Source organism: Cucurbita pepo, chromosome LG20 (genome assembly GCF_002806865.2).
Source record: "Cucurbita pepo subsp. pepo cultivar mu-cu-16 chromosome LG20, ASM280686v2, whole genome shotgun sequence".
NCBI lineage: Eukaryota > Viridiplantae > Streptophyta > Magnoliopsida > Cucurbitales > Cucurbitaceae > Cucurbita > Cucurbita pepo.
The window spans coordinates 490,968-518,564 of NC_036657.1; the positions used below are offsets into that span (position 1 = coordinate 490,968).

The 27,597-nt window shown below is 35.6% G+C and overlaps 6 protein-coding genes and 1 non-coding gene across 11 annotated transcripts in view; 4 read left to right on the plus strand and 3 right to left on the minus strand.

Moving 5' to 3' along the window:
• The first annotated feature begins 1,053 nt into the window (after nucleotides 1-1,053).
• Nucleotides 1,054-4,908, plus strand: LOC111783225 (O-fucosyltransferase 34-like). The gene is made up of 9 exons (XM_023664129.1): nucleotides 1,054-1,296; nucleotides 1,526-2,005; nucleotides 2,379-2,446; nucleotides 2,582-2,670; nucleotides 2,760-2,925; nucleotides 3,120-3,409; nucleotides 3,503-3,707; nucleotides 3,795-3,952; nucleotides 4,071-4,908. Exons 2-9 carry the CDS (start codon nucleotides 1,681-1,683, stop codon nucleotides 4,342-4,344), a joined length of 1,575 nt encoding a protein of 524 aa, XP_023519897.1. The 5' UTR covers nucleotides 1,054-1,296; nucleotides 1,526-1,680; the 3' UTR covers nucleotides 4,345-4,908.
• A 617-nt stretch (nucleotides 4,909-5,525) lies between these two features.
• Nucleotides 5,526-10,835, minus strand: LOC111783223 (transcription factor BIM1-like). 5 transcript variants are annotated; one of them, XM_023664125.1, is made up of 13 exons: nucleotides 10,535-10,835; nucleotides 10,322-10,401; nucleotides 10,039-10,244; nucleotides 9,820-9,900; nucleotides 8,475-8,861; nucleotides 8,016-8,106; nucleotides 7,779-7,915; nucleotides 7,314-7,442; nucleotides 7,124-7,203; nucleotides 6,942-7,040; nucleotides 6,343-6,788; nucleotides 5,984-6,113; nucleotides 5,526-5,898 (listed from the first exon to the last, which is right to left on the minus strand). In XM_023664125.1, the coding sequence occupies exons 3-13, from the start codon at nucleotides 10,076-10,078 to the stop codon at nucleotides 5,797-5,799; spliced, it is 1,722 nt and encodes a 573-aa protein (XP_023519893.1). In that variant the 5' UTR covers nucleotides 10,079-10,244; nucleotides 10,322-10,401; nucleotides 10,535-10,835; the 3' UTR covers nucleotides 5,526-5,796. The 5 variants fall into 5 exon arrangements, with proteins under 5 accessions (XP_023519893.1, XP_023519895.1, XP_023519892.1 ...); XM_023664127.1 differs by having other exon boundaries at nucleotides 10,322-10,428; XM_023664124.1 differs by having other exon boundaries at nucleotides 10,039-10,401.
• Nucleotides 10,836-12,591: 1,756 nt separating this feature from the next.
• On the minus strand, nucleotides 12,592-15,452 carry LOC111783226. Its single transcript, XM_023664130.1, has 3 exons — nucleotides 14,849-15,452; nucleotides 13,049-14,261; nucleotides 12,592-12,922 (listed from the first exon to the last, which is right to left on the minus strand). Exons 1-3 carry the CDS (start codon nucleotides 15,218-15,220, stop codon nucleotides 12,675-12,677), a joined length of 1,833 nt encoding a protein of 610 aa, XP_023519898.1. The 5' UTR covers nucleotides 15,221-15,452; the 3' UTR covers nucleotides 12,592-12,674.
• A 574-nt stretch (nucleotides 15,453-16,026) lies between these two features.
• Nucleotides 16,027-17,085, minus strand: LOC111783227 (basic leucine zipper 4-like). Its single transcript, XM_023664131.1, has 2 exons — nucleotides 16,598-17,085; nucleotides 16,027-16,518 (listed from the first exon to the last, which is right to left on the minus strand). Exons 1-2 carry the CDS (start codon nucleotides 16,916-16,918, stop codon nucleotides 16,306-16,308), a joined length of 534 nt encoding a protein of 177 aa, XP_023519899.1. The 5' UTR covers nucleotides 16,919-17,085; the 3' UTR covers nucleotides 16,027-16,305.
• Nucleotides 17,086-18,093: 1,008 nt separating this feature from the next.
• On the plus strand, nucleotides 18,094-18,167 carry TRNAR-ACG. The gene has a single exon. It is a non-coding gene; the product is annotated as a tRNA-Arg (tRNA).
• A 6,419-nt stretch (nucleotides 18,168-24,586) lies between these two features.
• On the plus strand, nucleotides 24,587-25,765 carry LOC111783266 (H/ACA ribonucleoprotein complex subunit 2-like protein). The gene is made up of 4 exons (XM_023664181.1): nucleotides 24,587-24,840; nucleotides 24,943-25,012; nucleotides 25,202-25,307; nucleotides 25,420-25,765. The coding sequence occupies exons 1-4, from the start codon at nucleotides 24,699-24,701 to the stop codon at nucleotides 25,579-25,581; spliced, it is 480 nt and encodes a 159-aa protein (XP_023519949.1). The 5' UTR covers nucleotides 24,587-24,698; the 3' UTR covers nucleotides 25,582-25,765.
• A 477-nt stretch (nucleotides 25,766-26,242) lies between these two features.
• The window catches only part of LOC111783267 (serine/threonine-protein kinase 16-like), a 3,179-nt gene continuing 1,824 nt past the window's right edge, over nucleotides 26,243-27,597 (plus strand). The window contains exons 1-2 of the mRNA XM_023664182.1: nucleotides 26,243-26,767; nucleotides 26,935-27,077. Coding sequence (XP_023519950.1) covers nucleotides 26,554-26,767; nucleotides 26,935-27,077 — 357 coding nt within the window. The 5' untranslated portion in view covers nucleotides 26,243-26,553. The remainder of the gene's footprint in view (nucleotides 26,768-26,934; nucleotides 27,078-27,597) is intronic.

The following is a 27,597-nucleotide window of genomic DNA, read 5'->3' on the forward strand; positions in this document are numbered from 1 at the left end:
TTTTTTACAAAAATAGTAAATTTGGAGAATAATCAACAGCCCACTTTACGGTATTGACTTTTATGATTCCAATTTCAATCATTTTACACATTAATTAAATAACATATATATCTCGTATTTTAAAAAATATTAAATTATATGATAATTAGGGATTTTTACATAAGGTGAAATTTAAAAACTTACCAAATTAATTTCTCAATCTTATATATTAGGGAATCAAAATTAATAATGGGTGAATCTTTGAGGCATAATTTAAATAATTTTAAAAGGAAAAAAAAAGATCAAATATTAAAAATAAAAAAGTGAGTTATAACTCTCCAAAAACTAAAAAACTTCACCGAAAATAGTTATAATGTCTTTTTCTTTTGGAGGAATGCGTTATAATAAATTAAATTTTAATTTTTTTTTTTACCATTCTTAAAACGAAAGTTATTAAAAGGTAAAATTTTAAGATGAAATTAAAAGTATAGGATAAAAGTTAATTATATGTATATATATATATATATGTGGTCAGAATAAGGGAGAATCTCCGCGTAAGAAACATATTTTAAATATTATAAATAATAAATATACGATAATAATGATGGTCCAAAAAGAAGCAATAATAATATAAATTAATGTTGTGAATTAAGAATAAATAAATAAATTCTGAGTGGTTCCCATGACAAGCCAAAAAAAAAAATATTAAAAAACTCAAATCTATAATATCACCGACTGCGAATTTCAAAGAAAAAACCGCGTCGCGATATTTTGAAACTAAAAGTTATCGCGGTTTTATTGAAATATCTCGTGATATCAAAGATTTCGCGTAGTTATTTCACCACCTACCGAGGGTGGGTGACAGTGAGCCCTACGCGAGATCTCTTTTAAGTCATATTCTCGATTGGACACGTGGAAGAATCTCAGTGGAGAAGATAGACTGAACGTGACAGTGGGGTCAACGTATCTGGGTCCGAGTTGGGACGTTTTTTATTTGCCCGTGAATCCAAACTGAGCCCACTGTGAACAGAACCCGACCCGACTGCATCTACCGGTACGGATCTCTTCTTCTTCTTCTTTTTTTTTTTTTTCTCCTTTCCTTACTCTCTCCGATTCCTATATATTTTCAACGGCGTCATCGATATTCGCGGCGAGGTTCTGGGCGAATGGCGATGCAAAGACGACCTTCTTCCGCCGAAAATTCTATTTGTATAATGATCGTTTTACAAATTTGAATTGAAATTTTTAAGAATCTTTCAACGAAGTTATTGATGTTCTTCATTCTTCGAGGAGTCATCCAACGGAGATTTCGGTAATGTACGTTGTGGAAGAAAGTATTATTTAGTGTTTGCTAACAGTCTTTTGAATTTGTTGCTGTAATCGCTTTTCTTCTCTGAGGTCCGGGATTTTTGTTTTAGTTGCTATCTTGTTTTGATCTGGTTTCCCAACCGTATCTGCCCCCCTGTGAATCTTGGAGATCTTATCGTAACTTATTTCCATATATATATATATATGTATGTAATTCGGTTTTGGTTGAATGTTTTAGGTTGTGATTTCTGATTTGGCATTCATTAAATAAGGAGCAGATCGATTTCCGAGGGGTCTTTCTTGATTTCCTGAAGTAATAATACATCAGGGGAGGGGGAAGGGGGGGTTGCTCTGTTGATTTCTCTCCTGAATGCACGGGCGAGAGGAATAGCAATGTGCAAGATAGAGGGAAATCGGAGGAAGCTTGGTGACTCAACGGCGATGGAATTGAAAGCACTAGGAGGGAGCAAGATCGATAAACTAAAAAGTTCGATGGTCTCATCAGGGTTGAGAGTGCGGCCGTGGTTAATCCGCTTAACGACGACTGTTATGCTCTGGACTTGCATCGTTCAATTGATTTCGTTAAGGGAGGTTTGGGGACCTGGGGTCTTGAAAGGATGGCCTTCTTGTTTTTCTCATGAATCTGCGGCCGCTGCTGTTTCTGGTGTTGAGGAAAATCCCCTTTCAGTTCCGCCCAAAATAGTATTTCCTCCTAAACGTGAGTTTTTTTGTTCTTTCCTTTTAAGACCTGGTTTCAATTTTTGTTTGTTAAAGCTTCCTAACCGGTCAGATAAGATTACTTTTACTTTCTTAAGGGAATTGGAACTCACTGAAAATGATGTAGATATCAGTTCCTAATCCTCTTGTTTTTGTTGCTAGAAAATTAAAACGAACTTGTTACTTTGCGATGATGTAGATATCTAGTAGGCATTTCCCCTTTTAATCTTAATCTTTCATTTCATTTATAGATACACAGAAGGGTGATTGTCGAATTTTATATTAGCTATTTCCCTTTTTTAGTATTTACTTGCTTGTTAATGGGAGTTTGTGAGCTGTTACTCTTATCTCTGAAATTTTATTTTCTCCGTCAGGATATTACAAGAACAATGGCTACTTGATGGTGTCGTGCAATGGAGGGCTCAATCAAATGAGGGCAGCGGTGGGTGATTTCAATCGTCCAGTGTGCAAAACACTGTATTTCTGACCATCTGAACATAAGACAATGTCTATTTATGCTATACCCTAATAATTCTACCCCTTCACTCCCCCTTTTCCTTTTCTGTATGTTGTGCAGATATGTGACATGGTTGCCATTGCAAGATATTTGAATGTCACTCTTGTTGTACCCGAATTGGATAAGACCTCATTCTGGGCTGATCCCAGGTGTGTAATTATCAATCCATTTTCATTCATCTTTGGTTGGGCAAAATTTCATATGGTTGAGCTGAAATGAAGTTATATTGACGTTTCAGTGAATTTCAAGATATATTTGATGTGGAACATTTTATCGGATCATTGAGAGATCAAGTACGCATCATAAGAGAGTTGCCCGTCAGGCTTAAGAAGAGAATGGAACAACGGAAGGTCTACTCAATGCCACCTATTAGCTGGTCTGACATTTCATATTATCATGATCAGGTTAGTTTTATTTGTGTTTCTCAAACGTCGAGCAATAAAATATGCCACTTAGATACTTTAGTACCCTGACATACCAATGTTTGTCCGAACAGATATTCAAATTAATTATAATGAACTCCCTCTGGTTTTTATTTAGTTGTTTTGTTTATCTTTCTTGCAAAATTCTGAAAAGTTTTCCCCTTCTCCAATTATAGATTCTTCCGCTCATTCAGAAGCACAAAGTTTTACATCTGAACAAAACTGATGCCCGACTTGCCAACAATAACCAACCAATGGAGATGCAGAAGCTGAGATGTCGAGTAAACTATAGTGCTCTGAAATTCACCTCAGAGATAGAGCAGTTAGGAAGAAGGGTTGTCAAGCTGCTTAGGGAAAATGGCCCTTTTTTAGTGCTTCATCTTAGGTATGAGATGGATATGCTGGCCTTTTCTGGCTGTACTCAAGGTTGTAACAATGAAGAAATAGAAGAACTGACAAGAATGAGGTGATGTTTACTTGTTTATATTTCGATCATTTGGCATTTGGCTTTTTACCGAACTCTTTCTCATTCCCATTCTTTCTCGCTTTATATGTGCAGATATGCATATCCATGGTGGAAAGAGAAAGTAATAAACTCTGACATGAAAAGGAAGGATGGGTTTTGCCCCTTGACCCCAGAAGAAACTGCACTTACACTGAGGGCGCTGGATATTGATCCTAATTTTCAGATTTATATTGCAGCTGGTGAAATCTATGGAGGACAAAATAGGATGAAGAGTCTTGCAAAGGCTTATCCGAAACTGGTTTGTAGATTAGCTATGCAGTAGTTTCTATATCCCAACCTTATGTCTTCCTTCCCTTACAAATTGTCTCTGGTTTTGGTTAAATAGGTCAAGAAGGAGACATTGCTAAAACCTTCTGACCTCAGGTTCTTTCAGAATCACTCATCCCAGATGGCTGCTTTAGATTACCTTGTCTCGTTGGAAAGTGATATATTCATTCCTACATATGATGGGAATATGGCTAAAGTTGTTGAAGGTCATCGCAGGTACCAAGTGATTTTCACTCATTTGCTTATCTATTGCATATGGTTAAATCAATTGTACCGTTTTATTTGAGATGATATTCAACCAATTGTACTGGCTACTTGTGTTGTGACGTTTTAGATATCTTGGGTTTAAGAAGACCATACTGTTGGACAGAAAGATACTTGTTGATTTGATAGATCAATACAATAGTGGAAAGCTAAGCTGGGATGAGTTCTCTTTGGCTGTAAAAGAAACCCACGCAGACCGCATGGGGAAACCAGCTAAAAGGATGGTGATCCACGACAAACCTAAAGAGGAGGACTATTTCTATGCCAACCCTGAAGAATGTTTGCCACCGTTGGAGGAACAAAATGGGGCTGTTTCTTCTCCAATGCTGAAGAGAACACTTTGAGGTTTGTATGTTGGGATTGTGACATTTCAGTAGAGATGGAAGTTGAACTAATCGGATCAATCAAGATTTTCAAGGTCATACATTTGCATCTAGAAAAGCCCGAGTATAGTATATAAGAAGCCAATTGGAGAACATTGTTTTCTTTGGCATATAGATATTGTTATTCAACGTGGTCGTTTATTACCAGCTACCTCGCTGTTACAGGATGAGAGAAGCACATAAAACTGCGTAGGACAGGCATAGTTTGTACACAGATAGATTGGTATTGAATCGCAGAACCACTTTCCCCCACAGTTCATTGCCTCACTCCCATTGTTAGCATCAGTCTTCATATATTAGCAAAGAGGGGGGGAGCTATATAGGGGGGCCAAAATTGTTTATTTTACTCTCTTCCCAATAAGCACAGAAAGATTCATATTTATGTATTTAGGAAAGGCCATATCGCTTTCCTCCCACCACCTCTGATATCTTCTTTTTGCCTTATGATAGACAGCAGGCAATCAGATTCTATGGACGATGATGCCATTTTATTCATTGATTTTTATATTTATTCTCATTTGATAATTCCTGTGGCCAGATATATGATTTCTTCATGTTCACATTTTGATATTCATTATTTTGTTCTATCCCTTCTTCATGGCTAGGAACTTGTCCTGGTTCCCATTTGCTTTGATCAAATCATGTGAAATTATGCAGCAAGCAGCAGCATATATCGAACGCTAAGTTTAACAGAAAAGCAAGGTATGAATCGAATAATAGAATTTGAAGGGTTAGCAGTTTTGTTGGAGATTTTGTGTTTTTATAATGGAGAATAATCATGAATGCACATGGCCTTCGAAGCTGGCAAATTCTGGTAACGTGGGAAACAAAGGTTGAATTCTAATTGTGATGAAGAGTAGGGAAGAAGTGGCTACCCATCATTTTTTATTATTATTATAAAAAAAAGCAAATCAATTAGACAACCAAGATAAGTATCGTTGTTTGATGCTTCTTTAAGTCATAGCGGCGGAGAAATAATCATTTCTGAATAAAAATAAAAATAATATAATGTATACAGAGAGCGATGAAATCCTGAAAATAGGGATATGATAAAAGTGGAAGTAAACAGATTTATTCTTTTCTTCCTCCCTCCCTCCCTCCCTCCCAAAGAGTTTTTGACAAGAGGAGACAATGAGACACACTTTACATCAAACAAAAGCCTTTATATCTAAAACAGCCTCTAAATATGGAGGGAAGCTTAACTTCTAAAGCAGCTTCACCATATTAAAATGGGGGGTGCCCAAAAAATCACAACTAGAAGATGAACTATATCCTAATGTACAATCAATCTGGGTCAGATGCATTTCCCAAATAATTGAAAGGCCATAAACCCTTCATGGAAGAAATGGAACGTAAAAATGAAGTGATAATTAATTGAATTGACGGGAGAATTACTTTGTTATACCATCTCTTTCAAGTATTTTGCTTCTTTCTGAATGCCTGCTCCATGTCCTCTTCTGCAGCTGCAACTCTGGTACCGACGACCGCTCTCTCACTTGGGCGAGCTGAATCATCCTATGAAAAAGTAAAGAAAAGGGTGGAAAAGTTGATGCAGCTAGTAAAAGGACATTCATTGCATACTAGTATGCAGTTCGTTTACCACAATAGCAGGATTTGCGGCAGTATCTCTACAATTTGTCCTCTTTCCAAGTTCTATTTGTACAGCGATACTGGCCTGTGACATATCCACTCCAGAACTCTGTAGCGCTTGTGTGAGAATTTTTAACAACCTGCTCATCGAGAAACCAGATGTATGTCGCTTAATTGATGAATCAAGTCTCAGATTGATCTATTGGCCTCTTCCAACAGTTAACTTCGCTGTCTAGAAGAGCTATCTACTAATATTATAATGTCAGTCTTGAAGATGGCTAAATTTATTGTTTATTGGATGAAAACTCAAGATCATGCATATCAGAATGTACCATATTAAACAAGAATATAGAATATGAATATACTCACTCTTGAGAATATGCACTTGAGATGCTAATTCTACCACCTTCAATGCTCTGCTCAGGTTCTTTCAGCTTATTATCAACAGCAGCAATATCGGTAGTACATGCTCTCGTCTCACATAATAGTCGTTGCATTTTATATGGTTTTCTGTCTGCACTATGTGCCACTTGAGAATAGATTTTAGTTTTTTCACCTTCACTTGTGACAGGTATGAAATAGCGTGGGTCCAACATTGGATAAGATGTTGCTTTGTTTGTTGATCCAAGATGATGATCCGCTTCTCCGAAGGTGGTGGAAGTATTAGATTCGACTGGGTTGTGCGAGCACCTTGGAAGAAATGCAGGGAAGTGAGACGTATTTTTCTGGTCAGACCCAGCAAATATAAACACAGGGCCGCTCTTGGCAACTTGAGATTGATCGATGTAACGTCGTGCTGGATTACAATTGTTTCTCTGCACAACAGAGGATCAGAGGGTTTGCATATTAGGAAGCTGATATCAATTAAATTTAGTGGAACAAGAACAAAAGGTCAAAATATTTTTATAAGGAACAGTGTTATATAGTATGCACAAACAATGGAGAGAAAGTTTGTTGGTAGTATTTACACAGGGGAGTAATTTCGCTGGTTCATCGTACCATCCTTGCGGTGGTGAGCTTTCATATTTGCGAACCTTTTCTTGTAAAAATTGAATGTACTCGATAACCTGGTAACATGTCCAGAAATGAATCTACTGCACACCATATGCAAAAGAGAAGTAAAATATCACCTAGTGACATGCACATTTACCTCTAACAAAAATGATGCTTTGTCTCTCTTCTGATCACTACAGGGAAGAAGTTCTCTCAGCTTCTGAAACCTGCATGTAACTTCTCACACAAATAAAATAACTTCTAGAGTGATTTTTCTACGAATTGCTTTCTATAAGGAAATATATACACATGTTTTGGAAAAAGGTAATGTCTGCTACTGAACTAACATATATCTGTGAAATCTTGCCTATCATTAATTTTGCTCCTTCGACGCTGTTCTGTTGCAGAATGTTTGGATCTCGGCGTGTTAGCCTTCTGATCAGAGCATTTTCCACCGACGTTTATCCTCAAGTCACCTGTAAATCCAAGATTTTAGAAAGATGAATAATTGAGGAGAGATTTTCGGGGACTAATTTTGCCAGAGCTCACAAATTTTGACAAAAAATTAATTCTAACGTCATTTTCTTTTAAATCCTATCAATTTTGTATCATACATATTTTACACTTCATCAAAAGTATATCAAAACACGTTTTTTTTTTTTTTTTTTTAATGAATTTTCAAAGGAAAACTTAGAAGAGAGTAAAAATGGCAACATTTTCAAATTGAAGGCCAAATTGCACTACTTATCTAATTTTTTTTTAAAATTTCTGGTGGGGGGAATAACGAACAGAGCATCATGAAAGAAACGAACCTCTGTAGGCAGTGGATGGCGATGATTCCTTCTTAATAACAAATGCTTTGCCATCGTCTAGTTCCTCTTCCTTAGAGGAAACATTGGCTGCGGACTTCAACATCTCACCGAAGCTCCGTTTCTGCTGGCCTGAAGGCCTGTTCGTAAATTTCCAGGAAGTCCAGTCTCAACATTTATACACGGGAACCAAAAAAATAATGTTGACGTTTTGAAAAGTTAGAAACAAGAATGACTGACTGAGAGGACGAGAGAGAGCTGAAGCTGCTGCATGATGATTGTATTGGCCGCTCTGTTGAAACGGCCCACTGTTCCATCTTTGCCGGTGGTTCTGCTAGAAAGAACGGAAGATCAGTTCAATGGGAAGGAACGTAATAAAAAAGCTCAAATGATGGGGAAAAAATATGAGCGAATACCAAAACCCCACCTTAGAATTCTTATACATGCAAGCAAAACAAACAAAAAGATGATAAGAGAAAGCACACATATGCACCCACATACGTTTGTTTTCTCTCCAAACATTTCAAGTTTTGTGGTAAATTTCGGTCATGAGTTCTTACTGACTAAAGAAAAAGCTACGTTAAGAAGTCAGTAGGACCCCACCAACATTAGAAACTAGAAAGTCCATGCGAACTCTGTTGATCGATTAGTAGTCAAATAATTAGAACTGAAAAGATTGTAATGATAAAAAAACTTTACCTCTTAGACCCGGATTTTCACTCAAATTCTCCTTCCTTGTCTTTCCCTTTTTAACAGCAGATTCTTCCCACAACTTGAAACCACTTGCAGACAAAGAGCTACAGCGGGAGTTGTCGTCACTTTTGTCAGTATTGCTCGCCTGAGGGACTGGAAATACCGAGCCTTCTGTCTTTGGAACCCTATGGTTGAAATAAGAAATGTGGCCAATAATGCAACTCCCAATTCCACCTGGTAAAAGACGCTCGACAGGAGAATTACGTGCTAGAGTTGCCAAGGATGGCGCTGCTCGTTCGACAGTGGACACATTCATTGTTTGCTCTTTCTTGGCACAAGTCTTCTCAATCCGTTCCAACGGCTGGAGAAAATCATGCGTTGTAAGAAAACCTCCTGTTCTCACAAAAATAGAAAAACATACATTATAATAGCTAATCCAAATGCACCCATGGCTTCTAAACAAATAGTGATGCAATTAACCACGAAACAAGCAGGATAGAACCTTTTTCACTGTCCAGCTAAAAAATGGATTACAAACGTGGAAATTGAAACCCATGTTCACGTTTTACTATTCTCTTATCAGTAACAATGACAGGCTGAATGCAAAAATTTCAAAATCCCCACTGAAAGAGCACTTAATATTGACGATTCCGTAAGAGATACGCATGATGGGGGCAGTAAATATATCCACATGGCAAGTTTTAGAGAGATTCGCTTTATTTATTATGGAATTTATTCAGAAGCATATGCACATCCCAAAAGAAAAAAGAAAAAGATTGCAATTTTTAAGGGGTTCCGCAAGGGAGCTGAATTTGCATCGCTTATCCTGAATTGTGCGATACGTCAAGTCAGTTGTCGACACATGAGACAGGTCCCGCCATCGAAAGGGCGCGCACCAATCTGGTGGTGCTAATTACTTACCTGCCGGCCTTTCCTTTTCCTTTTTGGAATTCAGTGACCCTATTCTATCATATATTCTGTGCTAATTTTAGAAAAAGAAAAATATTAGGGTATATTTTATCGAGTTCATCCCGATATTCAATTACAGTTCGTCATAGAAAATTCTTCTTCTTCTTCTTCTTTTTTTGAATTTGGAGTGAACTGCAAAATGACAGATGCAGTAGGGAAAGCCAAGTATGGCTCCTAATTTAGTTCAGCCCTACTTTTACTTCGTGCCACGGATCCATGATTTTATTCAAGTCACGTGCACGGACAACCATAATTTCATTTCGTTTTCGAACAAAAGTAATTTACTAAAGAAATATCAGAACGGAGACATGGCTTTACTTTATCAAATGGCTTATAGGAGGAAGTAAATCTGTAAATTGGTGATTTGATAGAGGAATAGTACCTTGAAAGGACTGAGATAGATCTTGTTGGTCGGCAGTTGAATGACTATAGAGTGATAGGAAGTCATGCGTTGGTTTCCGTCCTGAACAAGAGCTTCCAGATTACCGTCACAAATGAACATTCAACACAAATCATTCGTTTCGGGGGGTTTTCCCCATCGAATTCCAAAAACTCAAGTTCAGGAGTACTAAACTTGACAAAAGTTGAAATCGAACCATACCTTCGGTTCCGAGGGGACGGGAAGGCTGAGGAAGCTCCATAGCCAATTACAATCAAGCTTTCCAAACGGTTAAACGCGAATCCCTCGGCCTTCTTCTCTTGATGGATTACGAATTCAAACCTCTCAAAGAAGTTCAATTCTCAGTAATTCACCCTAAAATTGACTACGGATATCGAGAGTTTTTCCAGAAATGAAGCGCTCAGAACCTGAATTCCTACAAAAGCTTGCTAATCAGAGAATTTATGCCGTCGATATGAAGATCTAAAAGGCAGATTCACTTAACCTTTTCAGTAATCGAACTGTAAAGTGTTATAATACTCTATAAAATTGCGACTGTTCCTCCAGAAAAACATGCTTCTCATCCTGGAGAAAACAATTCTCCAATTTCAACTACAACAGTTGAAGAACAAGATAAAGCAGAACAAATCCAGAAAACAATAACAATAATAATAATAATAATAATAATAAAATCGAATGAATTAGGAGAGAATAGTACCATAAGTTTCTCCAAGAATCTGATAAGAGAGAAGATTTTCACAGGCTTTGACAAAGTGACTCTTCTAAACTGAACTAAATTTAGAACTTGAACGCAAACACAGAAACTATAGCGCCATTGAAAAGCAGTGAAGATAGTAAACTAGAATTGCAGAGAAGAATTGGTAAAATGAAGAAGAAGAAGAAGAAGAAGAGAATCTGCTTCGAATTGCCGCTTACAAACAAAACATTGTGTTTTCTTTTTTCCTTTGGGGTTAGAATCTCTCTTTTTCTCTTCAAATCCCAAAAAATAAATAAAATAAAAAAATAAAAACAATTGGATTAAATAACGCGCGCGCGCGCACACAACACTCACCGGCGTTAGTGGCGACGCCGTTTAATAGACGGCCTCACTATCCATGGTTTTTAAATTAAAAATTGCTTTTTAAAATTATTTCGATAATGTTTTAAAAATATTTAAAGATAATTCAATTAAAAATTTATTTTCTTTCTTCTTCTTCTATAAAATAATCTAAACTTTCCAGCTGGCATCTTAATTAATTATGCTATATTTGACATAACATGAAAGGCTTAGGTTGTTGATTAGTTTTAATCTATTTGATTTAACAACAGAACAACTCCCTAATTGATTATTTGTCTTAATAATATTTTATTATATTTAATCATCAAAAAAATTTTTTTATTAAACATAATCTAACATGTATGAGATTCTACATTCAAAATTATCGTAGTCTCGAGAGACTCCTCCTATAATAATTAGGAGTGTATTGGAATTATTTAATTTATTTAATAGAAACAAAAAATATATATTAAATGCAAAGGAAATATGATTAGGTGGGTTTATGCAAGTTGATAGCAAATGAAATATTGAGTGACCAAATTCATTTTCCCTGTCCCCTCATCATTTCTTTTTATATTTTTTCTAACGACAAGGATTTGACATTAATTTTAGAAAAAAGGAAATTCATTTTTTATTAAATTATTGAAGAGTTAATTTAAATTGTAGAAAAGGCTATTTTTAAACTTTTTTTTTTTATTCATATAATAAATATAATTAAAAAATGTAAAAGGGTACCGGCGATAAAATATTAATTGAATGGAAGGGCGGCATAAAACGTGGACATTCTGAGGGGGATCCGTTTAGAGATCAGTAAGGGTACCGGCGCACAATCCGCGAGATGCACGTGACTTTTTTACACCCTCTGCCTCACGTGGCCAACTTGCCCGTTTTTCCGGGACCCACTGCCCATACTTTTTTTTTTTTTTTTTTTTTAATATACTTTTTCTCCCCTCATAAATTTAGTAATATTTTAAAAATGACGAAGAAAATCAAAATTGATATAAAAATAAAATGGATATAATATAGTCTAAAAAAAAAGCTTCTTTTTTTGGTTTGGTGGGGTAATAANAAAAAAAAAAAAAAAAAAAAAAAAAAAAAAAAAGGAGAGTGAGGTGTGGAGAGGTGATAGGGTATTTAGGGCTGTGACAAAGGATGAGGTGACAGCACTGAACACGGTAGTGTCGTTCAGTTGAAAGGCACGTGATATGGCAGTTAGCTCACGTGTGGAAAGTCATGTTATGTTGTCGCATGCGCTTTTGTGAGTGCTATCACAGAGAGAGTCCACAGCAAAGCACGAGGCAGTTTCACATCAGCGTTAGACCCACGTCTACATGTTCCAACGAATTACCGGCTAAACTCAAAAAATGGAGCGCCACGCTCACTTCCCTCTACCGCATACATTTCCCTTCCATTTTGGTCCCCTCAAACCGTCACCTCCTTCTTCTTAGACCCCACTTCTTTTCTTTTCAACTCTTTGCTTCTCCTCTGTCCTCTCATGGTTTATACTCATCTCTACTCCTCTATCCTCCTATGAGAAATTTCTACACCTTTATAAGAACCGCTTTATTCTTCACTCTAACCGCTTTATTCTTCACTCTAACCAATGTGGGACCTCACAATCCACCATCCTTGAGAGCCCAACATTCTCGCTGGAAACATCGCTCAGTATCTGACTCTGATACCATTTGTAACCGATCAAGCCCACTCCTAGGAGATATTGTCTATTTAACTCATTTATTTATTACTCCCAAAACTCTTCTGCTTACTAATACACACAATTTGGTTTCTTTACAGCCTACGATCAGGACCCCACCTCCAGTTTTTCTAACATCAGGGCATTAACAACATCCTTCACATACACCAGGAAGCATTCTCTGCAAGATTCTGGCATCAGAGTGGACCTGTGAAGCTGCCCGACTTCTTCTTCTGTGTGCTTGCAAACGGAGCACGATAAGAATCGCTTGCTGGGTTTTGGAGGGGGTTCTAAACCACATGCTGCCATGATGGTGTGAGTTGCAAGCCTTGCTACTTCCTTGTATCTTTCATATCCTGCATAAATCTCAGATAATTAATATTCAACTCAACATAATCCTGTTACAAGATAAACCTGGAAGAGCTTTACATTTAAGCATTCAAACTAATGGCAATGGGGTAGCGTAGAACGTGACATCGTACCCAAATTTTTGTCTCGGCTTAGGAGTTTTAGGTTGATCTTGACCAGTGTTCGTATCTCACTTTTGGGATCGTGATCGTTGCCAGCCTCACGAGCCGCATGGCCTTTTTCCGAGGCTTGTGTCATTGTGGAGGATGAAGAAAGTTCATCCACGATTTTGTTTGATAGCTTTCTTCTATTTTCATAGTTGAAATCACCTCGAGAAGTTTGGACCATATTACCCAGGGAGGGTTCTCCATAACTGGATGAGCTGGTAGGAAGAAACTCATCAGAAGCTTTACTCTTCTTACTTGCTACAGGACAACACAGTTTCTTATCCAACTCGGGCAATCTTTGCTTTCCCATTTCCTTCTTATGCGTTGCTGGTTCCTTTAGCTTCTGGATTTTGAACTGCTGGCCTTTCGCTGTATGAATATCTTTTATTTTTGTGTTCATTTGTCTGCTAGCAGGATGTTTCAAGGTTTGATCTCCCTCACGTATGGCCTTTGCCTTTGCAATTTCCATCATCGTCCATGCCTTCTCAACGTCATAAGAGCTTCCGTTAGACTCGGGTCCAGATGTTGCCTGCATGTTAATGGCTGTAGAAAAATGGGGTTCACCTGTTTGGTTGTTTACTGCAGCACCAATATCTCGTTTGGAACTGTTGCTACAATATGTTGATGAGCTGCTAGCGGGAAAGCTCAGTGACCCCCTTCGTAAGCCACCCCAATTTTCACGTAATGCTCTTATATGGCTATGGATGTTACGACAGCGATGTAATGTTCTTGCACTTGTTCCAGCAGCTCTACCACCACGACTAGGCAATGATTTATGGGCCACGCTGCTTCTGCTTCTCCAACTGGGGACAATAGAAGGTGGCTCGTGACTTGAATGTAAAAGGGCTATTCTGCGAGGTATGCCAACTGTTTGAGCACTCGATTCATTTACTATATCGGAAATGGAAATGTGGGCTCTAACAGATTCTGTTTGATTTTGATCATTGTAACCAGTATTCAATTCAGTATCGGCATGTTGAGCCCTGGAGATAGTACAATCATGGCAAAACCAATCGCCTTCAGGCACATTAGCACCTAGGCCGACACAATAGGTATGAGCAGCGGAATCACAGAGATCGCAGAGTAACATGAGACCTTCATCTTCCATGCCCTTGCACACAGTGCAACATGTTTCTGCATATGGATCCCTATTCGTAGTATTTTCAATAACAGAGCGATCCTGAAACCAGGAAAGTTACAAGCTTGTGAAACTATGCGCATTTCTACACTCAAGTTGAACTAATCAAAAAACGCATATTTATGTTTCATTACCTAGACAATAATATATCATAAGCAATTTGACCCTATAAAAGTATAAAAAAAATTATAATCTTTCAAAAACTTCTGCAATTGCTACTCCAACCAGTAGATAACAAAAGAAGAGTCATGGATGTGGTAGATATCATAACTATGCAAAATTATATCTATTTGGACCGTATCCTAGCAAGTGCCCTCAAATTTTCAAGATTGTTCAATACAATTAAACGTAATTATAGTTAAATTTGTTCCTATAGCTACAAGTTTCAACAGAAAGGGAAGAATTATACTTGCAGAGAGCTCTACAATGCATTATTCAAACTATAATCAAACTGATCCTTGCAGTCAAGCATATTGGCGTCACTTCTAAAACGAAAAATTCCCAGATTCATACAATTAAACACACGATATTCAACCAATCAAAAAACGCATCCCTAAAGCCCTAGAAAAGCTCAATGTCAATCATAGAGCACAATAAAGCAGCAAAATGTCAACAACAGAGTTACCAACCTGATTCCGCATTGGAATATTAACAATTCGTTCACGTAGACGACAGCTATCCTTCGCAATTCTATGAACAACAGTGAATCTGCCCTTGCAAGCAGGGCATCTAGATTCAATCCTCGCCCACTCCATAATGCAGACGAAGCAAAAATAGTGGTCACAGGAGTCAAGCTTACCTCTCTCCGCTTTTCCATCATCCGAAAAACAAATTACACAGATAGAAGAAGAATTATCGTCTATCAGCGGCCGATTTTCTTGAAATTCACCTTCTGCAGATTCGTTTTCGAACCCGGATTTGGTCCTCGCGGAAGGACACGAAATTAGGGCCTTTAGGCGATCTTCTGGGGAGGCGAAGGGGTCAGTTGAGTCGTCCGCCATAGTCGGTGAGCGGCAGCGTGGCCGGACCTCCTCGATTAACTCCGGCGAACGGGATCAAGGAGGAACATGGACGAACAGTACATTGGGGAAAGGGCTACGGTTCTAATATTTTATCATCCATTTCTCAAAAAGATAAAAATCATGATTATTTTTGCGAGGAGCGAGAAAGAATAAAATTAATAAAATACCTTTCAACTTATCCAAAAAGAATAATAATATATTCTTCAATTTTCAAAAATACTTTCCAACTCCTACAAAATTTCNAAAAAAAAAAAAAAAAAAAAAAAAAAAAAAAAAAAAAAAAAAAAAAACTTTTAAAACTTTTTTAAAAAAATTTAAAAAACACTTATAAACTTTTTAAAATAACATTAAAATCTTTATGGATAATGTTCATAAACTATTTTTGTCTGCTAAATTTCTTTTGAACTTTTTTATTAGGAGGGTTAATGTTTCTCTAGGGGTATTTTATATTTTTTAATTAAAAATAATAATATTTTTTTAGATTTTTTTTTTAAAATTTAAAAATTTTATTAAAACTTTTTAAGACTTTCTTTAGCACTACTTACAAGATTTCGAGGTAAAATGATTCAATCACATAGTTTCGATTCTACTACCTAAGGTTACCAGGTCAAGTACATCACTACAAAAACTCAAACCATACACGTTACTTTCTCAACTTCGCCTCTTTTTGCCAACACCAACCCTTCATCTTTGATAAGAGCAGATGGGTCGTGGGGCAGGGTACTCTTCATTCTTCCTTCAAAACTAATAAATGTTGAGTCATGGGGCATGATATCACGTCGAGATAGATAACTCACGTTTATACATCGGACCAACGAAACGAAACCCATAATTAAAATGAATAAAAAAGAAGTCCAATTAGTTTGATCCATCCTTTTAGTATGGCCCACATCACATAAAACTATGAACTGTTAAGAAAAAGTAAAAAGAGAAAAAGAAAAAGAACCTAAAACCCAATGAAAAGCAACAGAAATCAAATTAGATTAAAAGCAGTGATGATGAAGAAGGATAAAGATCTACAAATATATTATTATATATATATATATATATATATATAAAGTGGTCTAGATATCAGGTTCAGGTCTTCGAGTATTAATGGAGCTCCCAAAAGGCTCATCACAGCTTCTCAATGGCGTCAAGAAATCAGTAAGAATAATCTGAAGAGATGAAACCTTGCGTTTGAGCTCTGCATTTTCATGCAGGATCTGCTGGTTGCATTCCAGTAGCTGAATCAGCTTCTCCGACAGCTGACGGTTCGAACCTTCCAACTGCCCGACCTGAGACCGAGCAAAGTCTTAAAATTTCTCGCAACAATATCGAAAAATATCAAACAAACAAACAAACAAACGATCTTGCCTGGTATTGTAACTCCTCGATCTGCTTCTTCTTCCTCATCCTCGACCTCCTCGCCGACTCCCGATTAGATATCATTCTTCTCAGCTTCCGCTCCGCCATCACGCTAAGATGGTGATGGCGATGCGGATCGAGAACGGTATCGCACGACGCGGAATTGGGAGACGAGAACACATTACTACAATTAGTGTTCATTGAAGGGAACAATATCTCTCTACGGAAACCACATGAACCATTTGATTCATCTTCCTCATCGCCTTCTCTTCTCATCATCATCTTCAGCTCATTAAATGGGTATTCACCAAACCCCAAATCTTCATCCATTACATACAAATAACAAAGCAAGCATAAGGCCAAATTAAAGAGGCAGATGGGTAGCCATTTAGAGCTTCAAAAATTAAGATACACAAAAAAGAGTGTTATTTCTTAATGGGTAAGTTTTTTTTTTTTTTTTTTTATAATATGCTTTTTTGATATCTTCTAATGCACAAAACTTTGGAATAAAATTCACCAATATACATATATATATATATATATATAAATGCATGGGGGTTGCTTAGAACATATGTTCAACCTCTCATGTCAAAATCAATCACATATATATGACATTGACATATGCCAATATTCTTACCAAAACCATATGAAAATCCGAGATCATAATGTTTTGTTCTAATTTATTTTTACTATAAAGTTTTTAAAACAATATGTTTTCCTTTTCAAACTCCCACCCACTATGCCATATCTTGGATGCATTTAAGGAAGCTTTGTAATTTTTTTTTTATTTTATGGGAGAAAGTTTTAGTGGTTTAATTAATCCATTTTAGTTTGTAATTATTTTTATTTTGGGATTGAGGTTGATTAATTATTTGAGTATTGGACAAAATTTTGCTGTTTTGTCCTTAGGGTTTTGGTTAATTATGGTTGCTTCCAACTCAGACCCATCTCTGCAAATTAAACAATTTTGCACTTGGGCTTATTCTAAGCTAGCTTCCATTAACACATGGCCCCTCCCCCAATATTTAATAGTATTATTATTTTTAAGAATCTGTCTCCATTAAAATAAACCTTAAGTTTATATATAGCTACTGAAGGGCCCCCCTTGTAATTATGGCAAAGATTTGGTTTAACAAGCAATATTATATATATATATATATATATATATATATATATATATATATTAGTTCTAATTAAAATGTCAAATGTTATTTAACTAATCTCATAATATATTTACATAAAATATGAACAAATTTTAGAGTAATTTCTCTCTCATAATTCACCTTCTCTCCATGCTAGCGTGATTGGTGTCCGGCTCTGATATCATTTGTAACAGCTCAAACCCACTACTAGTAGATATTGTTCTCTTTCAGTTTTTCCGCTACGAACCACGGTGTTGGGGGTTCGAATCCTTCCTCGCCTACATCCGGCCAAAAAGGGAAGGAATTTCCCATNGTTCCTTTTTTTAGGGTACCCCCGGGAACAGATCCAGTGGAGACGGGGTGGGGCCTGTAGCTCAGAGGATTAGAGCACGTGGCTACGAACCACGGTGTCGGGGGTTCGAATCCCTCCTCGCCCACAACCGGCCAAAAAGGGAAGGACTTTTCCCTCTGGGGGTAGGAAAATCATGATCGGGATAGCGGACCCAAAGCTATGGAACTTGGGTGTGGGTCTTTTGTCGAAATGGAATGGCCTTATCTTTTTATTTTTTCTTTTTCGTTAATGGGTTAAGGGCGGGGGTTCCGTTATAAATTAAATATAGTATACCCAACCCGAATCAGCATATTTTTTTGTTTTACGCCCCGTAATTCTTCCTCAGCCAGGCTTCGGCAGAATAGCAGAGCAAGTACAAGTATTAGTAGAATAGCAAAAATGTGTTCCTCGTCATTAATATGTTTGCTCGCGGTAATTGTGACCTCTCGGGAGAATCGATGACTGCATCAAAGATGCACTTGCTAGTACTAGTACATCTGAGAATTCTTAATTGGCTAGTTGTAAATAGACCGAGACTGTGGAACAAAGGATTATCCCAGACCTACACCGTATTGGGCTTCTCTTTGAAGTCTTAAAATGGGTCTGTTAGTAAAATATTTTCACACCCTTTTAAATAATGCTTTGTTCTCCGATTTTGGGTATATACGAAAAGAAAAAAAAAAAAAAAAAAAAAAAGTTTGAGAAAATTATTCTTTGGGCACTAAGAAAATATTTAATGGGTGTGGTTGGGACAATATTAAATCAGACCCTATATGTCTATTTAAAGGCATATAAAATTCCATTTCTATAAATAAAAAGAATACAATTAAAACATACCCTTTTTAGCTTAATTAGTAAAATAATTTGAAATTTCGAAAAAGGGATATTAATTAAGATATTGTGAAATCTTATTGACCCAATAAAAGAGAGATTATGACATTAAACTCATAGCTAAAATTTGAATTTGCGTGTGAAAACGAATCAATATTTTGATTATTCATATGATTAAGAAGGAATTACTGGAAATGGAAATGATTTATGATATTTTTAGTATGAAATTGATGAGACTTTCATATCTTTATGTGTATTTTTGCAGTAAAACGCCTAAAATGGGGTATTTCCAATGTTATTATATGCTACAAATTACATGCAGTTTAATTATGGGTATAAGATATGGTTAGCAAGTCTAATATTTATATTATATGCTTTCATATTCTATTTTAATTATGAATTGGGCTTCGTTACAACTACATGGGCTTTCTAGTTTCTTATTTTCGGCCCATTCATTTTTTTAATCGTTTATTATTAGTTTTTATTTAAAAATATATTTCTTAATAAAAACATTATTCATAATAAATAAATGTTCTATCAATTTTTTTTCTTTTAATTCAAAATTTGATATTATAATATAATCTTTTAACCATTAAAAAAATTCTACCGTTGTGTTTTCTTGATACTTTTTTGTGTTATTTTTTTTCAACCTTACTTTAGGTTTGATGTTTAAACCGATTCATTGAATTAGTTTTGATCAAGCTAATTTTGGAGTGAGTCGTCTGACCATTATAGATTCTAAGTTCGATCTAAGAGTCATTCATCTCCTAACCAGCTCTTGGTTGGAATCAATTCGTTAAGTACTTCCTTTGTGAACGTTTGCAAGGATTCTAGAAGAACCTCTAGTTTTGCAAAAATCAAGCAGGCACTTATCATTTGGTATCAGAGCATTTGGTCGACGTTCTTTGGCCGCTCCAGAGGTGAAATATTTTTATTGTTATTTTTTACACTTCCTCTTCGATTTTCTATCGGGAAACCCTTTCCTATGAGTAAAATGAACATCTCTAATTAAGACGTGCGTATGATTGGCATAGAGGATTTGAAGTCTGCAATTGAACAGAGTAACGGTGAAGCCTCTCACCAAAACGATTTCAGCAACGAGTTAACGAATAGACTCAATCAAATTGACAAAAGATATTGGCATATTCATTTACCAGATTTTGCAAAACAAATAAAAAATTGGAAAGAATATATACTTATTTAGAAAAATAAATTTTTAATGATTTCAAATCAGTTTCTTTTTAGTAATTTCTTACTAACAACGAGAAAAAGTTGATAATATTAAATATTGGGATATAATAAAAAATAAACATTAAACAAAACAAAACAAAAACCTACGAACTTTGTTGTCAATGTTGACTACTTTTGTGGGGCCTATCTGACTCCTCAATAAATTATAATTAAATAGAAAGACTCATAGTCAACTCCAATTTGTTAGGTATTTTCTAAATAATTAAAACCCTAAAAGCAAAATACTTTTTTTATTCTTTTCAACTTTCAAACTAACACTTTTTATTCTTTTATTTATAAACTTTATTATAAAATCATTTTTTCTATGTCCTTTCAAATTTAAATAATTACATTATATAAATAAATTTCATCTTTTAATTAGTTTATTAATTTAAGTTTTCAAATAAAATACACGACATACATATAAGTTGAGAATTTGATCCTTGAGTGAGATTTCATACTTAGATTTTTTTTTTATAAGAATTGAACAAATGAGAGAAAATAAAAATATTTATACCGTAAGAAAAACGAAGAACGAAGAATGAAATAGAATCTTAAATGTTGAAATTTCTTATATTTATGAGATGATTCTTCCTATTTTTATTTGACGTTCTGATATTTAAGACGAGATGAAAAAAATAGGTAAAATTTTATAAATGAAAGAAAAAAAAGGGAAGTTCGAGGTTAATTTCTCATGGGTCTTTTTGTGTAGAGGCATGGAAGTTGCTATTGTGATCGAATGACCTACCTCTTCTTCACAATATAAATATTAATTAAACGACAACCATAACCTAACAAAGTCAACTTTATATACTTATTATATGTACTTTAAATTAATAATTTCAACCATATAATATCAACCTTTCAAAACTTTCTCTCACTCGTCGATTTAACCTGCTTTTTCAATATCATGTCAATTATTATTCAATTTAAAAGTTGAAATTATAATTTTTTAAATTAAAATGGTGTGAAATATTAATGGTAATTTCTAATTAACAAATGTTATTTTAAAAAATAGAAGAAAATTGATAAAAAAAAAACATTAAACAATAAAACTTTCTTGTCATTGTTGACTAATTCCTTTAAAGTTTAAAAATATATTTTTTAAATTAATAAAACTTTTCTTTTCAAAGTTATTTTATTAATTTTTTTAATAAATAAAATACAAATAAGATGAAATTTTTTTACCGTGTACTTCAAAGATTCAAATGGATCTTTCTTGAGATTGAAGTTTGGAATTTTGATACAATAATTAAAGTAGTCGAAACATTATCATAGCAACCGAACAAGTAATATATATATAAATTATCGTACTTAAAGTAGTAATATGTGATGCTTCTCGTCACACAAAAGGAAAATACATAAAAAAAAAAACACCTAAACTCGGGATTAATTTATTCCATCTCTTTTGGTATCAACCGTCCTTTTCCTTTGTTTTTAAATTTCTCTTAACCCACCGCCCAGTGACCTAAAACATGAGCAGTTCCCCACAAGGGTTTTGTTTGATTATTGGGGCTATATAAGTATCACAAACGTTGGCCAAGTGGGGGAGACATGGAGAAACGAATTAACGAAGAATATGATGAGATTCAACATGGTGAGCGATGGCATTGTGAAGCTCTTTTCTGAAGCCCTCTCGAGAGCAAGAGCCTTCATTGTCAATGCCAATGCCTATGCCAATGGGCGCTTAGTCCATTCGGAAGAAGCAGGTGGTGCTGAGTACCAATGGCGCCCTGTCTCGGCCGTGGAGATGCTCATGCAGTGGGAAAACATGATGGTCACGTTTTGCATGGGGACGGCCATTGCTATAGCCACTGTTTCTGTTCAAATCCAGACCAAGTTGTCTCCCATGTTCCAATTCCTGTCGGGTGCGTTGATGGGCTGCTTTTGCTTCACCACCTCTGCAAAACTCATCAAGCTCCAAAGGGTTTCTCAAATTCTGTATTTCCTTGGTGGGTTTTGCTTTGTCACTGCCTTCTTTATCGCCATTGCCATTCCTTATGCTTTTCACTTCCAAATTCTCACATTGGCTCTCTACCTTGTCTTCTTGTTCATAGCTGCCTTCAGTTTATTAATTGGGTGATTCAGATTGCGTCATCAAATATTAAATCATAACATCATCCCTATGTGCTATCTTATTAGATTACTACAATACTTTCCTTTAATAATTATTTATGAATCAACATTCTTTACATGGATTGAATGTGTAATCCCACCTCTCTTTCGAAGAAGAACGAAACGTGCGTAGAAACCTCTCCCTAGCATACACGTTTTAAAAACTTTGAGAAAAAAAACCTAAAACGACAATTCTTTATAAGGGTAAAGGTGTGGAAACCTATCCCATAAGCCCGAAAGAGTGATTCTTTATAAGGGTAAGGGTGTGGAAACCTATCCCATAAGTCCGAAAGAGTGATTCTTTATAAGGGTAAGGGTGTGGAAACTTATCCCATAAGCCCGACGGAGTGATTCTTTATAAGGGTGTGGAATCCTCTCCCTAATTGAAAAGTCTCAAATGGTGATTGTTTGTAAGGTCTAACAAACTCATTTTAAAAATTGAGTAGAAGTCTCGAGTGATTCTTTATAAGGGTAAGGGTGTGAAAACCTCTCCATAACAAACACGTTTTAAAAATCTTGAGAAGAAGTCCGAAAGGGTGATGTCGGGTGATTCTTTATAAGGGTGTGGAAACCCCTGTCTAGTAGACGCGTTTCAAAAACTTTAAGGAAAAGCCCACAAAAAACACAACAATATGATTTTCAACGTCGTTCATTGGGAGAGAAAAGTACCTGAAGATTATATTCAATTCTTGATAAGAGCACATAGATATTGAATGTATATTCAACCGTTGGTCCTATCCATTTTATGAGTTATTTGCTAAATAATAAAAAAATTAAAATAATATTTGTCTATGAACTTTTATTTATATTAATTTGTACGATAATAATTTAAAACTTTATAGAATTAAATTCATTTTTATATATTAAAATTGAAAGACTACATTGATAAAAAAAATTGAGCTTAATTCCATTTGAAAAAGCCTAACTCTTCACTTTATAATATAAATATAAACGACAACCACGACCTAACATATCAACACCATATTATTTATAATATATACTAAAATAATAATAATGTCTCTGATTTTTAGTAACAAAATTTTTGTAGGGACTTGTAAGTTGGGTAATATCATATAACTTTTTTGTTCTCTTTTGGATTACTTTTACGTTTAATATAACTCGGTGTAGCCCTTTAGCTTTTAAGGTTTCTTGGGACGTCTATAATATTCTAATTTCTTCCCGAGATTAAAATACACTTTTGATCCTTTACGATTAATGTCGGTTTAGTTTTTGAAATTAGTCGACTTAACATATACGTTACAGGAATTCAAGAAAGAAGAATGAGATTGAAGATGAAGAAGATAACTTAGCTGCTATGTTATGCATCAATTGACCTAATTAACGAGGGTCCGAGTATATTTTAATGATGAACAACCACGTGGACGGGACTGTTGTTGGTGGCATGGAAATGGCCAATCACATAGGAGTTTGTTTGATTGCTTTAGATGAAAAGTTGGCGAATGGGAGGTGTGTTGCCTTTAAAAAGAAAGATCTTTAACATCTTTGCAGCGGTGATAAGCTCTAAACTTAATTTTGATTAAATCGTAAAAAATTATATTAATTGAGCGTCAAAAAGATGTTTAAAATGCAATGTGATGATGAAAGTGAATATAGTTTAATAGTAATATATTATAAGTCAAGATCCTAATCTAAAGAGAATATTTATGACATGCTGAGTGGATGATTCAAAGGCCTGCCTCGTCATTTTAAATTTAATTATTTTGAAATAATTGATGTTTTATCGTAATGTTCCAATCACATATTTGCTAGTGAATGAACCATGGTTAGTGTCAAAAAGTTGTTTAATTAATTTATAATTCCATGTTATTATGCTTTTTGATGACAAAGGCACGTTGAAAAGTTGGGCAATTATCATAATTTAATCGGATAATTATCATCTCCTAATCTTACCGTTTCGTAATCTTCTAATATTAATTAAACCACTCTCATGTACCGATCGCTTTATCTTTATTAAAATATAAATACATGGTTCGGATTACAAAATCAAATTAGTAACTTACCTTATTATATACTAAGAATTAGGCCTTGAGGCTTAAAAGTATTCTTAAATTTTAAAAAAAGTTTAAAATTTATGTATATTTTAAAATAGCAACGACGTCGTTTCGAGTTTTAATACTACGCTCCTTTGTTTGGAATAAAAGATAGCAACGACGTCGTTTCAGGTTTCAACGCCTCGGAAGGCCCAAGAAACTGATTTTATTGGGCCTTTAAAGATACATGTTGGGCCTTTAAAGCCCAACTAAATGTATTCATGTGAAGATATTATTGGGCTAAAACGTTTGAGAGGTTCGCACGTGTGAGCTTTTGGGATCGATTCTCACCTTAAACCCTAGTAACGAAGAAGAGCGGAAGCCATAAACCCGAGAAGACAGCAATCTCCGTCGTCGTCGTCACAAATTCCTCTCCGGCAGTTCCATTTTGGATACTCTCATCGGAAGAAATGGGGAGTGATAGTGAGGTAGAGAAGTCGCATAAGAAAGACAAAGAAAAGGAGAAGAAGAAGCTGGCGGCTCTTGCACCAATTGCCAAGCCCCTTGCCGGCAAGAAGCTCTGCAAGCTCACCCTCAAGCTTGTTCGCAAAGGTATTCCATCTCTTTTCTCTTAACACCGCATTTGTTCTTCATTTTCCTTGATTGATTTGGTCTTTGTTTTGAATATGAAAACATTCGTCATTGTTCTTTCAGCCGCTGAGCATAAGTGCTTGAAGCGAGGGGTAAAGGAGGTTGTCAAAAGCATAAGGCGTGGTCAGAAAGGGTAATGTCTGCTTTGAATAGATCTAGTTTTTATGCTAAAGATAGAACAATGAACAAGGAAGGAGGAATGAATGATGGAACATAAATTTAATTCCAATATGATCATTTCTGGATGGATTGAAATCAAAACAAGGCTTTGGAACATCTATAGTTGTAATGTAGTTCATGAAATTCCTTGTACTGTATGCAGATTGTGTGTAATAGCTGGAAACATATCCCCCATTGATGTGATCACTCATGTTCCAATCTTATGTGAAGAGGCAGATATTCGCTACCTATATGTTCCTTCCAAGGAAGTAAGTGAGAAGTCATATCAAGTTCATTAGGATCTTTATAAGTTTGCTCAACCAGAATTTGCCATGATTCTTCGTTCCTTCTGATAATGATAATGGCATGTACGTTCTACAGGATCTCGCCAGTGCAGGTTCGACCAAGAGGCCAACATGTTGTGTGCTGGTACAAACCAAACCAAACAAAGGGGAGCTTGGATCAACTGAACAAGAGAAACTCAAGGCTGATTATGATCAAGTTGTTGCAGAAGTATCAGAATTTACGAGAACCCTTTTCTAAAGAGTAAAGCTTTGTTTTTTTTTTTGTAACTTTTCTCAAGCATTTTTCTCCAAACTTGTTCGTGTACTCTGTTTTACTTTCAAATTTGTTTGATCCTACGCCACCTTGACACTACTAGTGTGACTGGTCTAGACGTGATTTTTAGAATTGTTGTACAAAATTATGGGAGGAGTTTGACAACTAATCACACCCTCGTAGTACATTTTGAGGTGATTCAGGTAGACCTAGACACAGAAAATACGACAATACAACATAAACGATTTGGGGTGGCATGGACATGTGGTCATAGACAACATGGCTAGGATGAGTACGACTGTGATATGCATCTTTTTAATCTTAAATTTGCTTACTTGTCATAGACATAGTTAGTTTTAATGTTCGATCAAAATGTTATTTTTCAAATTTATAAAAATTAACATAGACTTTGAGAAAATATATCACTTTTAACTTATAATGTTCGATCAAAATGTTATTTTTCAAATTTATAAAAATTAACATAGACTTTGAGAAAATATATCACTTTTAACTGAAATTAAGGTGATTAATACTTTAATTAATTAATGATTGATTTAATGCATAATTAGTTTAAGACTAAATAGATTTATAATTTTTAAAAAGATTTTATTTTGAATTATTTTTATTAAAAAGAGAGGAAAAATCTTGAATCTTTTTGTTGGAACATTGGTGGGAGTGGTAGCGTGGTTGCGTGTGCCAAAAGCGGCGGTGAATCCAGTTATGTGAAGTAAACTCGAGCGACTCACCGACGAAGCTTTGCTCCCACAGGTCAACACCAAGCAATCCTCCTGAAAGAAAGGCTTCATGCCCAATCTATATATTTTAGTGTAACGTAAATCGCACTTTCAGTTCCCGATCCTTTTCAATTCACATGAAATCTGGTCTTCATGGTGCCTTCTTGAAGCTTGATTTCATTTCCAAACAATTTTCAAGCCCTTCGAATCTATATGCTTGGAAATGGGTTGCTCTTTTTCTGGGTTGAATGCTCTGTACGACGCTGTTAACGGCGGCGGAGACATTTGGATCAACGAAAATCGGTTCAGGATCGTGAGGCAGCTCGGTGAAGGCGGGTTCGCCTTTGTATTTTTGGTCAAAGAGGTTATTTCCGACTCGTCTTCTGCCTCCGGCGGCGGTCTTGCCAAGAAATTGAAGGACCCATCTCGTCTTTCTGGTTCGCCTATTTTCCCTAATCTGTGTTTTTGAATTCCTTGTTGCGTTTTCTGATCTGAGTCCTTCGGAAATGGATTTTAAAATGCTTCAATCTGATCTGGATCTTGAATTTCTTTAAATATGGCTAAAGATGTGGGTTCTTTTTCAATGAATTCGATTCTTGTGTAGGCGATGGCACTTATGCTTTGAAAAAGGTACTAATTCAGAGCAGTGAGCAATTGGAGCTGGTGAGGGAGGAGATACGTGTTTCGTCGCGTTTTAGTCATCCCAATCTGCTTCCACTTCTTGACCATGCTATAATTGCTGTTAAGGTAGCGCCTAATGATGTTTTCCTCTGTCTGCTTTGAGTTCTAAGTAATTATATTCCCTTTTAGGACACTACTTTTAGTGTAATAAGGCATTCAGGAGGCTTTGCTTTTGGTATCTGCATATCTATAGCTCTTGAAACTTCCACATCCAATTATGAAGTAATTTAGTCGTTTGAATCATTTGATCTCTAGGTTCCTACCAACCAGCTTTGAAGGACGGTGCTAATTCTGTTGAAATTTTTGGAAATGAAATCATAATCACCTTAGTATCTTCGTTTTAGTGAATATAGCAAAAAGTTTGTCTTCTTTTATACACTTCTAGTCTGGATTATGGATGAACGGATGGATTAATATGCGGGTTTTTCCTTGGAGATTAGATGTCGTTACGATGTTGCATTGACTACGAAAACTCAGAAACTCGTTCCTCGTTAGGCAACAACCTTTTCATTTTGAAGGGTGTAGTTTCTGATTTATAATAATTTGTTCTTTTAGTATTGGCATTGCCATTTAGGCTTCTGGTTCA